Source organism: Podarcis raffonei, chromosome Z (assembly GCF_027172205.1).
Source record: "Podarcis raffonei isolate rPodRaf1 chromosome Z, rPodRaf1.pri, whole genome shotgun sequence".
Classification (NCBI taxonomy): domain Eukaryota; kingdom Metazoa; phylum Chordata; class Lepidosauria; order Squamata; family Lacertidae; genus Podarcis; species Podarcis raffonei.
In genome coordinates, this window is record NC_070621.1 from 11,070,232 (window position 1) to 11,086,341 (window position 16,110).

At 46.9% G+C, this 16,110-nt stretch overlaps 1 protein-coding gene across 4 annotated transcripts; it reads right to left on the minus strand.

Annotated features, from left to right (window-relative positions):
* Window positions 1-547: 547 nt before the first annotated feature.
* SLC2A8 (solute carrier family 2 member 8) lies at window positions 548-15,942 on the minus strand. 4 transcript variants are annotated; one of them, XM_053373934.1, is made up of 11 exons: window positions 15,654-15,942; window positions 12,328-12,489; window positions 9,204-9,366; window positions 7,840-8,046; window positions 7,349-7,448; window positions 6,373-6,584; window positions 5,046-5,192; window positions 4,696-4,804; window positions 4,100-4,276; window positions 2,425-2,570; window positions 548-1,888 (listed from the first exon to the last, which is right to left on the minus strand). In XM_053373934.1, exons 2-11 carry the CDS (start codon window positions 12,426-12,428, stop codon window positions 1,748-1,750), a joined length of 1,503 nt encoding a protein of 500 aa, XP_053229909.1. In that variant the 5' UTR covers window positions 12,429-12,489; window positions 15,654-15,942; the 3' UTR covers window positions 548-1,747. The 4 variants fall into 4 exon arrangements, with proteins under 4 accessions (XP_053229909.1, XP_053229910.1, XP_053229911.1 ...); XM_053373935.1 differs by lacking the exon at window positions 7,840-8,046; XM_053373936.1 differs by lacking the exons at window positions 12,328-12,489; window positions 15,654-15,942 and adding an exon at window positions 11,653-11,816.
* Window positions 15,943-16,110: the final 168 nt, after the last annotated feature.

A 16,110-nucleotide genomic window follows, 5' to 3' on the forward strand; every position in this document is an offset into this window, starting at 1 on the left:
TCTACTCTGTTTTAAAAGAAACATTTTTTAAAAAGCATTATTAAGAAGGCAATTCATAATAAAATACATAATAAATATCACATATTCTGGTTAATAATTTCACTAATGAATTGGTTAGATTGTGCCCAGTATTTCAATTACTACTAGATTCTGGGTGGGAGGAATCCTCCAGTGTGTTCTTTCTACCACAAGCCCACAAAAACAGCGCACACACAATCATATACTCCATTCTTTCAGATTAAGGATGACTGACTCAGTGCAGACCCAAGTGTAAAATGTGTCTAGGAGGAAATTTAACAATAGATTTGAAAGTAGAAATTGTAATGAATTCTAACTGGGAGAGGGGAATGTGCCTGAATCCCCACTCCTGACCTGGAAGCTCCCTCCCTCCCCGCCATAATCTCAAAACTAGTTGATGAGCAGAGGTTTATGTTCTGGTCCAAAAATGGGAAAGTAATCCTCCCTAGTTTGTCCCTCAGTGTTATTTACGGTACACAATATTTACTGAACATTAATAAAACAGAGATGGTTTGCCCAAGGCATCAGATGGAATTCAATATATTGGTTTATTCCACATAGCACCATATTCCTTGAAACTTTATTCCACAAAACAAGATTAGAAGTCTGGAAACGAAGACTTTGGAACCTTACTAGCAGAACTGGGTCCAATCCCTATCCACCCCATGACATGTTTTAGATGGAGTCGCCTTGGGGCAGAGATTGACAAGAAATGCAATAATGGGAATGAGATTTATCATTTCCCAGCTACAGCACTACTAACCTCCTGAACAGAACTCAAGAACCCGGGGGGGGGGGGGAATAGTGGGCAGCAGTATGCTGAACCCATTCATTAAAAAAAATCATCCCACGTGATTGCCCAAGTTTGACCTTTCGTGTGCAAATCAGAACAAACCTTTGGCAGCTTTAAACCCCTCTGCATTAAAATCTACACATACCATGGAAAGAACTGGTAGCATACCACTTCAGACAGCATGGATGCATCTCATTTTAAAATGTTTGTGTGAGAAACATTGGGGGTGCAAAATAGTCTGGTGACGTTGGCTAAGTCAGACCCTGTTTCCCTCTTTTGCTAGGTTTTTTGTGCGTGCTGTGTGCAATGCTCAATGTGCCTTTTCAGGACTCTGCCTCACCCTTCTACACCTATAGAGTAGGCCCAGATTACACAGAATTAGAAGGTAGTTCGTGAGAGCTTTCGAAACACAGAGACAAAGGAAGTGACAGTAGAGAGGGGTAGTGATGGCAGAAAGAGGAAGGGGTTGAGCCCAGGGGAGAGGGCACCCACTTTTGGCTCTAGCCCCACCTACTACCAGGATGACCCTCCCATCAGCCCCCCCGCCCCCGAGGAATACAGTCCTCAGCAGAAGAAAAGGCTGGCCACACAGAACATGGCCAACGAACAGAGAAAAGCAATGTTTTGTTCAAAACCAATTCTTAATCACCTTGTTCTAGATGTCAGAAAACTGAACAATGCCTGCCGTTCTGTAATACTGTATGTGGTGCTGTAATACTGAAAAGTGGTAGGTCATTGCCCCACACAAAATGAACCTGCCTTTCATCTTGCCCACACATTCTACACCCCAGACAGTTCTCTGGACCCAGTTGAACCCGGTGAAGACTTTACATTCGTGCAAATCTCTGAAGAAGGGTTGGGTCCCACCAGCCACCACCACCCACACCTTAAGTCCAAGACCAAGGGGAAAAGTTCTCCCACTAAGATTGCAAACAGCTAATGTGATCTTTGGAAGTAGGCCTCTATCTCTTCTAGGCTTTTCCCTCTGGTTTCAGGAACGAAGAGTATGGTAAAAAGCACGTTGGAGAAACACATGGCACAAAACAACCAGAAAGTACCATGAGGCGTCAGGAAGACCTGGGGCAGAAGAGAAAGAGATGTCTGATTAAGAACCAGAAGCAGTACCAAGGTGGTTGAGCTGTACTCTTGAGATGGCAAATGGGGAACCTTTGGCCTTCTAGGTGTAGATGAATGACAACTTATATTATCCCTGGCCATCAGCCACACTTGCTAGGGCTCATGGGAGTTGTACTTCAGCAACATCCAGAGGGCCAAAGGTTCCCCATGCCCAACATAAGAGAATGTTTTCTCATCCAGAATATCCCTGCATGCAGAAACCTAGCATGTCTGTAGTACCTGCAGACACAGGTTGATGCTCTCAGTAAGCATGAGAGCTCTCAGTAAGCAGCTAAGACTCCTAGCCCTTCCACTGGCTACGTCACAGCATGGTTACTGCTTTTCACTCTAGCAGGATCCTTGCATATGGTAGGCAAAAAGAATCCAACAACCCATTTTTGCCACTGGCATGTGGCCCCCAGAAGGCTGCTGAAAAGAAAATGGGGGCCACTGTTCCCATTCCTGCTGTAAACCATTCTGATGTGATCCTTGCTTACCATGAGGTCATGGAACTCCTTGGTGATCAGAAAAGCCATGAGCCAATTTGTTAAGACACAGGCACCACTGGCTACGCCTCGAGCTCGGAGGGGGAATATTTCAGACATCAACAGCCATGGGATCGGGCCCCAGCCCAAGGCAAAGCCTGCAAGTTGCAGAGGAAGGAGAAAGTGAACTCATTGAGAGCACAGTTAGTAGAGGTTTCCCTGAACTGAGCAAGGTCAGTAATGAACAGGCAACCCTGATTGGAAACCAGAAAGATACAACTAGACAAGACTTCCCCTCTTCCTCACATGTTATCTAGCAGCAGGCTGCAGCTAAAGGGGAGAAGGGAAGCAGAGCCACTCCATCGGTTCAGCTTGGAACCCAGCGTCCATCAGGCTCTTCTCTCCATCAACAGTCACATGATAGCAGCCATTTTATTAGGCTACAGGAAGAGAAGAGAAGCAGCGCCACTCCATCAGCTCAGCTTAAAGAGGAGCAACTTTTGGCTGCTCAGTTGAACTCTTCCCATCATAGCTGCCATTATAAGAAAGAAATAGTGCCAAGTTTGTTTCCCCCGCTCCCTTCCCAATCCTTTCCCTTTCGTGACATGCCATGCAGCGTGGAAGACTGATAGCAGGGACTGTATTATCAATTTTCATAAGCTGCCCAGGGAGCCTTTTGGATGAAGAGCAGGGTAAACACACTTGAAAATAATAATAATGCAAGGGTACTTTTAAGAGGTCGACTTGAGTGAGGCAGGAGTTCTATGCCCAGGACTGGCATCAGGGGGTAGCCATTGCTTGGCAAGTATCTAAGACCACACCCCAGCAGGTACACAACAACCCCCATAGCCACCCAACCTTGCTGCTCTCCTTCTTCGTTGCCTCTTCCTGTTCGCCTGCCCTTCTCCAAGTCAGCAAGCAGTGATGGTAAGGAGGAGAGATATCTGCCACCACTCACACAATATGTCCTCTCTTTCTGAGCAGCAGTGCAGCTCAATGAAAGCAAACAGCCAGCAGCAATAGCAATGTGGAGGAGGTTGTGCTACCCAGGGAGGGGCTCCCCCAACAGCATCTTCAAAAGAGCCCCTGTCAGGCCCCTCCACCTAGCTTTCAAGACCCCAGGACCCACACCCTCCTTGCACACTTTTGCCTGTGTCACTGAACTCGGATCATGTCACTTGCTTGCCTTGATGGAGGATAGAGAGGGGTGTCTGAATCTGTGTGTAGAAACCAGGCTATTGTAAAACTGAACATGTGTTGCTCTGGCCCCACCCACCACATGACCCTTGCGGAACACTGCCCCCCCCCCAAATGTGACCCTCTGGCTGAAGAAAGGTTCCCTACCCCTAAGGTCTATGCTCCACAAGCACTAGGCTACCAATAAGCAGGTCATTAATCTGACCTCAAAAAAGCTGGACTCCAGCGAAGGAGGAGGAATCAAGGGGCTTTGTTGTGATCAAACAGGACTCTTCCGACATGTGTATTTCCTGTGTCTGCATCACCTGCTGCTGCAGCAGAGAGGGCATTCTGGTGTGGGAAGAATCCACGTAGTCAAAGCATACTCGACCTTTACTATGTGGCTGGGAAACTCCTCAAGGCACCAAAAGGCCCAGAATTCTCTAGGTGGATGGATCTATATAGACTAGCTTTTGTGGGTACAGCAACTGCAGCAAAAGTGCCCACTAACCCATGACGAAGAGGCCCAGGCTCAATACCGCCAACCACGCAAGGTGATGATCTTCTTCCACAACAGCAGCACTCAGAATGGAGCTTGGTGGGTTGGCATGGGAGGAGTTGATGGGGACTGGGAGAGCCATTTTGCAATAGATCGCGAAGATGGCAGCACTGATAGCCATAATGAACCCTGGGAAAGATGAGATAAATAGTTAACAGAAGACCTAGTTATACTGTTTGGGAACAAGAGTGTATGTAACAAGAGCTGTGCTGGATCAGAGCAATGGACCATCTAGTTCAGCATCCTTTCTCTCCCCCCCCCGTCTCCCTCTCTCTCTCTCACACACACAAGCACAAAGTGTGTGTGTGTGTGTGTGTGTGTGTGTGTGTGTGTGTGAGTGTGTGTCCTGCCGGGGTATGCTGGGGATTATGTCCAGCCACTGACCTAAGGCCCTAAGGCCAGTTATTTCAAACACATAAAAGCTTGCCTTGCTGGACATCCACCACCAGAAAATTTTATCCAGCTGTTCATGGTGTTCCACATTAAATTAACTTGCAAAGGCACAGAATCCTACACTTCACACTGGAAGGATAGCTTTTCTGCAATACCTGATACGACCAGAAGGACTTTTCGACCTTTTCTATCAATAATAAGAGCAGCCACAGCAGTGAAAAAGACTTGGATGGATCCCACAATGATGGAAGCAGCACCACTCTCCTGAAAACACACAGCAGCAAGAAGTAAATAAAAATCTCAAATATTTGAAAATGTGTGATGCAGCAGCAAAGAAAAGCTAATGCTATTCTAGGCTGCATCAACAGAAGACCAAGGGAAGTAATAGTACCACTCTATTGTGCCTTAGTCAGACCACACTTGGAATACTGTGTCCAATTCTGGGCATCTGACCAAGATATGAATGAGTATGGCTGCATCCAAGGTGTCAAGAAGAGCCCCCCACCTTGAATTTGGCTTCTTCAAAGATGGTTTCCGCATAAAACATGATGGCATTGATCCCCGACACTTGCTGGAAGAACATCATGGCAATCCCAATGAAGAATGGCTTGTAAATGGCTGGATTCTTAAACTCGGCCAGACTCAGCTCCTCCTGCAAAGGAAGACGTAGCCAGTGTTTCAGTGTCGAGGGGCAACTGTACCCCTCTGGGGTCTGAGGTAGAGATCCCAGCACCCTGGCTGCAGATGTCAGGGACTGAACTAGGGATCTTGGCCCATGAGGACAACCAATTTGGCCAGCTGGGCCATTTCCCCAAAACCATGCCCACCTGCCCATCAGCTGATGTCAATCCTGCTGGGTACTGTTTTGCCAGCACGTTCCCTGCAGAGAAACGTGAGCAAAACAAACCCCTGCAGAGTGGAGGATTGCACCCTTCACTCATCAGCTGGGGAGCAGAGAGTTCAGTGCTGCCAGTTGCTGCTTCGCCACTATGACAAAGCAGACCCCTACAAAGAGAAGGGTTGAACCTTCCCCACTCATCAGCTGCCAAGCAGCTAGTTCAATCCTGCTGGCTGGCCACAGGGAATGCAAAGTGGCAAAGCAGACCTCATCCCAGCCCGCCCCGCCTTGCAGGTCAGCTGTGACAGGTGGACATGACTGTAAGTGGCTGTACCAGGCCACCCCCTGTTCTATTTGCAAAACTGCTGCTGATTCCTATGCAGTTTCAGCATGGGATTGACTACTGAGCAGTTCAGCAGCAGGGGAAAAGAATGTCAGGGGGCAGTTAGCACCTGCCAGATTATACCAGGAGGTAAAAGGTAAAGGGACCCCTGACCGTTAGGTCCAGTCGTGGACGACTCTTGGGTTGCGGTGTTCATCTCGCTTTACTGGCCAAGGGAGCCGGCGTACAGCTTCCAGGTCAGCATGAGTAAGCTGCTTCTGGCAAACCAGAGCAGTGCACGGAAAAGCCGTTTACCTTCCCACCGAAGTGGTACCTATTTATCTACTTTCACTTTGACGTGCTTTCGAATTGCTAGGTTGGCAGGAGCTGGGACCGAGCAATGGGAGCTCACCCTGTGGCGGGGATTCAAACCACCGACCTTCTGATTGGCAAGCCCTAGGCTGTGGTTTAGACCACAGCACCACCTGCGTCCCTATACCAGGAGGAGCAGATGGCAAACACTTCAGGCTTCCACCCTCCTCCCCTGAAAAGCCTAAAGCTGAAGAGAGCTGAGCTAGCAGGGGGAAGAGGCAGGTCCGTTCTCCTGCCACCTTTCCCAGCCTTGCAACCCAAGAACGTGCCTGGTTTCAGTATGGTTCCAGCTCCACTCACCTGTCCTTCGGCGTTTACTTCAATCTCTCTGCATTCCCACTCATGGTCCACCAGGGGCCCCCGCAGGAACTCCAGAGCAGCAATGGCCTCTGGCCGCTGATTCCGGCTCAGCAGGAAGCGAGGCGTTTCGGGCATGAAAGCCACAAGTACCAGCATAAAACACGGTGGGACGGAACACAGTACGGCCAGCCAGCGCCAGTCCAGCCCTGTGCCTGAGGGAGGAGACCCAAAAGAAGAAGAGCCGTTCTTAGAGCCAAGGAATAAAGGACACTTGGCAGCTTTTGTCATGCCCAGAGGGCCAAATGCAAGCTGGTGCACATTATAGAAGCAAACCGCTCCCCCAGCATTCAAGTGATGTATTCCGTTAAGACAGAGTGCCTGTTGGTGCCCGTGGTGGGTGAGGCCAGAGGCAAATGTGAGAAATGAATGCAGATATTGCCTTTGTACAGTAGGTTAGTATCTGCAGACATTCTCACACACCAACTCTCTACCCATCATCCAGGCAAGCAAGATGCATGATCAGAATTCAAGGACACTTTCCACCCAAGCAAAAGTGCTCAAAGGTATGAAGGCAGGCAGCCATACTCCCTCCTTTCAAGGTACAGTGGTACCTTGGGTTACAGACGCTTCAGGTTACAGACTCTGCTAACCCAGAAATAGTACCTTGGGTTAAGAACTTTGCTTCAGGATGAGAACAGAAATCATGTGGTGGTGGTGGTGTGGTGGCAAGCAGGAGGCCCCATTAGCTAAAGTGGTGCTTCAGGTTAAGAACAGTTTCAGCTTAAGAACAGACCTCTGGAACGAATTAAGTTCTTAACCTGAGGTACCACTGTACCTCCCTCTTCCCACTCAGTTTCCCACAACATTCTGTGCCAACACCATCCACAGATGTTGGTTGGTGTACTTGTATCCCACGATGATGTGTGCAAGAGAAAATGTGCAAACCCAAGAACACAACAGAGCCCAATGGGTGTACCTGCTATATAAGCTCCCAAGATTCCAGTCACCACCATCAGCTGAACGCACGATCCAAGCATCCCTCGAACTTTGGAGTGGGCTATTTCAGAAATATATACCTACAGCATGGACAAAAGGGGAAGGGAGTCTTGTTCAAGTCATACAGAGAAAAGGATATATTTTATTTGTTTTTGCATTTGCAGAATTTTGCATTTTTTCAATACAACAAGAAAAAAGAGAGGGGGCCCAATAATGTATCCCTGTTTTTCTTATAGAATCAAGGCAATCAGAGGCATACAGGATACAATATCAGAATCAAAGTACTGAAATTCCCTAATTAACAGTGCAATTAGGCCTCTGGGCCTGAAATTCCCCATCCCCTTAATAGATAGCACTGAGCTAGATGGGTCAATGGTCTCCAACTCAGTAAAATGCAGCTTCTGGTATTCAGCAGATGGCTCTCTTTCCACAAAACTGCAATGAGAAAGGACAGGGCAGGCCACCTCTTACCGGGACCACCAAGGATGTTATCCCACTCGCCAAGCCGTTCAATAGCCGGCCGACATAAAGCATCCAGACATTCTGAGCTGAGATTATGATTGTGAAGCCAAAAACGAATGGGATGGCACACAGCATCAAGGTAAGCTTCCGGCCAAATTTATCCACGACATATCCCCCCAGAATCCCGCCTGCTGCAGCGCCCAGCGTTACGACAGACTGCAAAAGAAAAAGAAAAAGGAACTGACTCTCACAACTGAACGGTTTCTGGTTGCAGATTCCTGCCCCTTTCAATCACATTAACTAACCCAAGATTTGGTGTATGCAATGATGGCACAATATAAATGGCATTTATATCTGACCTGTCCTGCAAGGTGTTCGGAGGCGACATACACACCTCTCCCCTGCTCTGTATAAGGTGACTTCCTACGTTCCTGTTTGATTCAGCAAGACTATTGAGGACTAGAATCCTACTTTACTTTTAAGGGAGGGGGCCCTAGCTCTATGGTGGGACATCAGCTTTGCATGCTCATGGTCCCAAGTTTAATCACCGGCATCTTCAAGTTGGACTGTGAGGGAATCTTTGCCTAAAACCCTGGAGAGCTGCTGACAATCAGTGTAGACAGTACTAAGCTAGATGAGCTGATGTACTGATTTGGTAGAAGGCAGGTAGAGACTCTGGAGAGCTGCTGACATTCAAGAGTGCTGGACTAGATGGAAGAATGATCTGACTCAATAAACCTTCCTATGTCTCTATACAAGGTAAAGGGACCCCTGACCATTAGGTCCAGTCGTGCCCGACTCTGGGGTTGCGCGCTCATCTTGCTCTATAGGCCGAGGGAGCTGGCATACAGCTTCCGGGTCATGTGGCCAGCATGCAGAGCAGTGCACGGAAATGCCGTTTATCTTCCCACTGGAGCGGTACCTATTTATCTACTTGCACTTTGACGTGCTTTCAAACTGCTAGGTTGGTAGGATCAGGGACCGAGCAACGGGAGCTCACCCTGTCACGGGGATTCGAACCGCCGACCTTCTGATCGGCAAGTCCTAGACTCTGTGGTTTAACCCACAGCGCCACCCGCGTCCCATACGTCTCTATACTCTGGCACAAGTCAATAAGCATTTATTTTCCACCCCATATTATCAAACCAACAGAAGAACACAGGAAGCTGCCTTATATAAAGTCATTTCACAAGGGTTCATCTAGTGAGGTGCTGCCAACACTGCCGTGCAGCAGGTCTCCAGGGTATTAAGAAGGGACAATTCCAGCTCCACCTGAAGATGCTGGAGAATGAAGCTAGGATCTTCTGCACGCAAAGGAGATGCTCTGCCACTGTAGTATTGCCCTTCCTTTGCTTGTGGAGCAGAAGACTTACCCCAAACCAAGATGCTTGAATGTCTTCCAACCTTAATTCCGGGTTGCTAGCTTTCTTTAGGCTCGGAATAGCCGGCGAACTGTAGCCAAGGACAAATCCAAAGCTTAGCGGTCCCAGCACAGCAGCAAACGTAGCCAGGAAGAGATTCTGATTTTGGACCTTGCTGCACAAGAAGTGAAAATGAAAAATATGGGGGTGGGAGAGAGACACACAAACAGCTGCCCTTTTTTGCAGACCATGCAGCTCAGCAGACACCTGAAAAGATCACACGCTTTTGTTTCAGATCTTTCAATTGCAGATGTATTAGTGCTTCCGCTGACCCTTCCTTTTGTTTTATAAAAAGATATTTATTAAAATTTTCCATTGTAATACATTAAAAAAATCAAAAAAGAAGAAACAAAAAAGTTTAAAAACACATAGAATTCACAGTCCTTATTTTCAATAACATATTTCCCTGACTTCACCACGCCTCCCCCTCTTGTATTCCAATTCAAATTGTTGGTTCAACAAGTTCTTGTCCCTAATTTTTAACCTTTTTATATTTTATATTTAGTTCATTTTGAAAAACCAATTTTGCCTTGTAAACATCAATGATTATAAATCAGTGCTTATTCTTAAAACCTTTTTCTAAAGTCGGCCTAAATTCCCTTCCATGATTTTCTCAATTCTCATACAAATAACAAAACAAAGTAAAAGCAAAACAGATTATAATTATACACCCTTTGGATTCCCAAACTCCACCCCCCCTTTCCCGGTTCCAATCCCCAACAAGCGTCCATCAGTCAATCTACTATCAGCCTGGAGACCTCACGTCTGGGGCTCTTAATTCTCTCTCAATTCCTCTCTGCCGGTTTTTTTGATAGTCCTTGGTATTAAACACCAAATCTCAGAGAAGCTCTAGTCCAGTAGGGTCCATGTTTCTTCCAGCCAGACCTCCATACTTAAAAGTGGAACCTGAATCTTGTTTCTTACTCCTTTCAAATCCAAATGTCTCCAAAGCTCCAACTTCCACCTTAATCAAATTTGTAATACTTGGGTCTTCAGATCTCCACATAAGGAGATCTCTCCATTCTTCAGTCTCCAATTCAGACCAAATTTTCACCATCAAGTTCTTATTTTCCTTTATAGCCATCATGTCAGGCCTCTGGCTCTCCTTTATCATCTGCAAAGTTACAGCTCCTCCTTCCTTTTCCTCAGGAACAACATATATCTCTTTCTTCACACTCTCAAAACTCTCAAGTTTCTCTTCTTGTCCAGCTGCATGGGCTTCCTGAGTCCCGCTGACCCTTCCTTTTGAAAGAACATAAGAACAGTCTGCTGGATCAAGCCAATGGTCCACCTATTCTAGCATCCTGTTCTCACAGTGACCAATTAGATGTCCTTGGGAAGCCCACAAGCAAGACCTGAGCACCACAGTGTTCTCCCTAGCTGAGATTCCTAGAAACTGGCATTCAGAGGTGTGTGACAGTGGAGGAAGAACATATAGCCACTGCAGCTAGTAGCTACAGATAGCCACACCCTTCATGAATTTGTCTGATCCTCTTTTGAAGCCATCCAAGTTGGTGGCCATCACTACATCTATTTAGTTCAGCACCCAAACACACAAATATTTAAGCATGCAGGAAACTGCCTTATACCAAGTCAGTCCATTACATTGACTGGCAGCTGGCCTCCAGGGATTGAGATGGGGGATACTTCCTAGTTCCACCAAGGGGCATTGTCAGAGTTAAAGGACTAATTCCTGCTAGGCAAAAATGTTAAGGGTGCGAAGCAGGGCCGGGAGGAGTGGGAGACACATGGCCAGAGAATAGTTCCAGAATAGTTCCAAGGGTCAAATGAAGAGGCCACATTCCCCACCCCTGGTGTAAGACAATAGGAAGGGATGTGCTGTGTAGCTCCCACTCAATTATGAAGGCACGGCTGTGGCAACAAGATGTGATTAGGGATAACTGATAACATCTTCTCTATGGGTGATACTGTCTCCAAGCAGATAAAAAGTTACCACTGTGGCGGGAAGGTAAACAGTGTTTCCGTGCGCTCTGGCACTCGTCACAGTCCTCCGTGCGCCAGTAGCAGTTTAGTCATGCTGGCCACATGACCCGGAAAGCTGTCTGTGGACAAATGCTGGCTCCCTCGGCCTGAAAAGCAAGATGAGTGCTGCACCCCATAGTCACCTTTGACTGGACTTAACCATCCAGAGGTCCTTTTACTGTCTCCCAATAGGTGCCATTTGTAAAGCTGGTGCAGTAAATGGCTTTAAAATATTAGGCAAATTCACAAGCCTATAAATGGCTACTAGCCAAAATGACAATGTTCTGCCTCCACTGTCAGAGGCAGTCTGCCTCTGAATACAAGGTGTTGGAAACTGCAGGAGGGGAGAGCTGCTTCTACACTCACATCCAGCTATCACACAAAGCAAGGATAGGGTCTTCAAATGGAGATGACAGACCAGCATCTTGGGATTGTGGTAGAAAACTCAATGAAAACACCAAAAAAGAAAAACAGCAACCAAATGTTGCAGAATGGAGTGTTCTAACCAGACATGCCCTTTTCATGGATTATCCATTCCATTTCCTCACTTTCTGAATCTCTCTCCCAGCAGTCAACATTCCACAGATAACAAGCATGCTCAGTCATCACTGGCCTGCTTTTGAAAGAGTTTTCCTCCCTTGGGACCCCCCCCCCGCCACTAAACACTCCCCCTCCAAGCCTGCTGTGATCTTGTGTTCAAATGGTGCCATTTGGGCTGTGCAAGGATTGGCATGCCTGAACATCAGAAATAGCTCAGATTATGCATTTAGAAGAAAAGCCCTCTTGTTCCAAGATTCTCAATCAGATTTGGAAAACCTCTCAGGGTGATTCTGTTGAGCCAGCAATTCAGAATCTGGCAAGCAGAGACGTCATTCATTAAACTCCATTACAAACAGCTGATACAGTGTGAGGGCAAAGGGGCAGAGGGACAGAGGCTGACTACTGGACTTGTAGATAACCAACATTAGGACCTTGTCCTCTTTGTCCCTCAGTCCATATTTGGCAAAGCCTTATATTCCTGGCCAACAGTGCATAACTAGAACAATTGCGTTTTGACATTTTCCAAAAACAAAAGCCAGATAAATACACACACCTCAGATAGATCTCCAGTGGAGAGGGTCTTTGAGCAGGCAGTTCTGTCTCCACCTCAGTACTCAAAAGGGGTCTGGTTTCCTCAGATGCCATATCTCCCATTGGTGGCAAAGGAGAATGCAATTCTGCCCAGCAAATGATGTCTGTTCCTTAGCCCTGAAGACTTTAAAATAGAAACAAAAATAGATAAGGGGGGGAGATGAAGATCATACGCAAGAAGTAGCAAATGAAAGTCTTGTGACCTATTTCGCTTCCTCAACCATACATTGCTGCCTTAACTTTTGAAAATGAGACAAAACTGCAGCTGACCGGAAGGGGGAACTGAAACAAAACTTTGTAGCGTGAACTGCTCTTGTTCAGGGTTCCAGCTAGCCAGCCATACCCTCTTCCAGGGCACTCAATTTCATTCCCTCTCATTCCCATGTTTTCCATCTCAACACTCAATGGTTTCCCAATAGTTCGCTGCCACAAATAGAGCTCCTCTTGCCTACTGTATAGGGAAGCCTTTTAATGTGCACTGTTTTCTGATGTTTTTATATACATTACTGTATATACATCATACATTTATATACATCATTTATATATCTTTGGGGGGTGTTATTGGGTTATTGTTCTTATTTTGATTTTATATATTGTCATCTTTTCTGTGAACCGCCCTGAGACCTCTGGGTATAGGGCGGTATATAAATTCAATAAACAAATAAATAAACACACTCAGCATTCTATGGATCCTGAGCATGTTCAAGACTTCAGTGGGCTAGGTTTTGTTACAGGGAGGCCAGGGGGTTCCTCAGAACCTACAGATACCCCCCTCTTGTATGAGGGGATGGTACCCTTTTGGCAATGTAAGGACTGGCACTCTGAGAACTGAGAGCACCATAACCATTAATGATCCAAAAATAACAGCGGGAAACTACTGTTAACATACCCAAGGGAAAGGTCTCAAAGAAGCCAGGAAAGGCTTTCATCAGGCTAGGTGTGAAGCAAAAAGTATAGGACACTGTTGCTGGGCAGGATTGTGGAGCATTGTCCTGACTCCCATCCAACACACGCAAGCAGAGGCTCTTACTTGGAAGCACAGGCTCAGCAGCAGACACAAGACTTGGGAGTCACAATTCAGGAGTTCAGGAGCAGAGCAAGTTACTCAAAACTGGATGGAAGCACCAAAAATGTTCCAACAAGTTTCTACACTCTGCCTGTCTAAACATAGTGCCCTCACTATCTTGCCTTGTGGCGATGTTGGAACTGCAAATGTGCATTCTGTTGGGGTATGTGGATCTGTTACCATTAGTGAAGGCAGATCCTGATCCTAGAGGGCAAGGCAGCACCCTCCTGCTCAGGGTCTTGTTCAGTGGCTGCCACCTCCTGTGCAGCCTTCCTAGCTTTTACTGGTGCTTCCTGCTCTGCAGCATGGTTGGAGGAAAGAGGAGGGACCCCTCCTCCTCCTCCAACCCAGATTATCCCACTTCAGCCCCCTCCCCCATTTATTCCTACTTCATCAGAGCATGCCAACCGAATTCCAATAGGACTGCAGGTCTCATGACATCCTCTCCAGACTGGTGCTTTTTTTGGCGGTAGGTGGGTGTACTCTGCAACATGCCATTGAATAGAGCATTAGTGCTGGATTCATGCTAGATTATCCACATACAGTGGTACCTCGGGTTACAGATGCTTCAGGATACAGACTCCGCTAACCCAGAAATAGTGCTTCAGGTTAAGAACTTTGCTTCAGGGTGAGAACAGAAATCGTGCTCTGGCGGCGCGGCGGCAGCGGGAGGCCCCATTAGCTAAAGTGGTGCTTTAGGTTAAGAACAGTTTCAGGTTAAGTACAGACCTCCGGAACGAATTAAGTACTTACCCTGAGGTACCACTGTACCAGTGCATTTCATTACTTTTCTGCAATGCTTTTTCACTGTTACTACTTTACTGCCATCTATAGGGGAACTTCAGCACAATAACAGCTACTACAACAAAGCCCCTCTCCTCCTGAACGTTTGTGGTATGAAAAATTTTCATATTTCAGCAGGAAGCTAGCAGGGCATGCACATGTGCAAAACAGTATGGGAAACGGGATCATGTATAACTGCCCTGATACCATCATGAGTACAAATCACCAAGAATGCAGAATAAAAAGGACATCTAGAGGGGCCCCATAATGAGAATACTTGGTACAGTTCCAGCTGCCCCATCTCAAAAAGGTTATTGAAGAGTATCAAGCAATCCAGAAAGGTTGGGAAAGGAGACTAGGTGTGATGGTATCATAGAAAAGGCACTCTGTATTTGTTCAATCAATCACATGCTTTCCTGTGGAGCGTCAGATTTGAGCTAGAGAAATCTAGGAGCAAATCCATGTTCTGCCAGCAAACTAATGGGGATCACTTTGTGCCAGTCTCCCTCTAATCTGGGTCACCCAAGAACAACTGGACAGCCACCACCTGCCTGAACACCTTGCCCCAAATGGTAACACTTGCAACTGGCCCTGAAGCTGAAACAATTTCAAGATCTAGGGAAATTAATTTGGGAGTGGCCTCACAACCACCATCTTCAAGGCAGTTGGGGTCGCTCCCTCTCGTGACAAGCTATGACTCAACTCCTGATCTTTGCTGATCACCAACTCTTCTGCATGGGCGTAGCAAAGCGGGGGAGGGGGCAGGAGGGGCAGCTGCCCCTCCCTACATCAAGTAAAACAATGGAAATAACTGACGAATCACGTCGGTTCTGCCCCCCCCCCGCCCCAACAAAAGCCCTGACTACGCCCATGCTTTTCTGCCCTGTATTGTTAGGAAAGAGCGATGGACAGAGTAAACAGGCAGCCAGCCTGAAAAGCACTGCAATTCCAAAGGGCTAGTAAAACGCAAAGTGGGCATTTGCTGAGGGAGACTGAACATCAGGAACCCCACAAAGAGAACCCCACACGTCCCTCACTGGCACACAAGGGAGTGGTCAAATAGGCACTATTATTTCTCTCTGGCACCACATAGGCGCTATTAACCATATCTGTAGTGCTCTTCTTGGGTGTCATCTCACAATCCAACACCCCTAACGCACAAAACTTGTTTCACCAGAGAAGTCGTGGGTCATGTCCCAGGATCAGCCTCCAACTTCTTTAGTGGCAGGCCTGGGAAGACCCCTCCCCAAGACCTCTGTGGAAGTACAGAATGCGACGCTAGACTGATAAAATAGCCTCTGACCGGAGAGCTTGGCAGAAAGCGTGCAAAATTAGGGAATTTAGGAGAGAGAATGAATTAAAATCTAGTTGAAGGAGGGTGGAAGCGGGATGATGTAAGGAAAAAATATTGGGGGAGGCTTTGGGCGGCGCAAACTCACCTTCCCTTCCCGTCCAAGGACTAAAGCATCGCTCTTCACCTCCAAATTAAAGCCGGCAACTACAATCTTGAGAATCAACTGCAAGGCGGAACTAAACAGTTGGGACCACGTTTTCAGGGTAGAGAGGAAAATAACAACGGACCAGAAACTCAGTCGATTAAATCCTTTCCCCCATGTGATTGTACTTCCGGCTTGGCCTCTCTTGTGCCCTGGAAGGAGAAAGAAAAAAACAAAGATATAGGAAAACAAAGAGCCACACATCGTCAACAATACACAATGGCAACTCCCGTTCTCAATTTCAACTGGTTTTCCAATGCTGTAAAGAGCATTGGAGGGCCGTCGGTCTCTAGAGAGAATTTCGAGAGACTTTGTAGCAGTGCAAGAGAATCATGTCCAACGGTGTCACCGTTCACATTTTATATGGGTGGTTCAGAAAATGCTCTACATTTCTATCTCT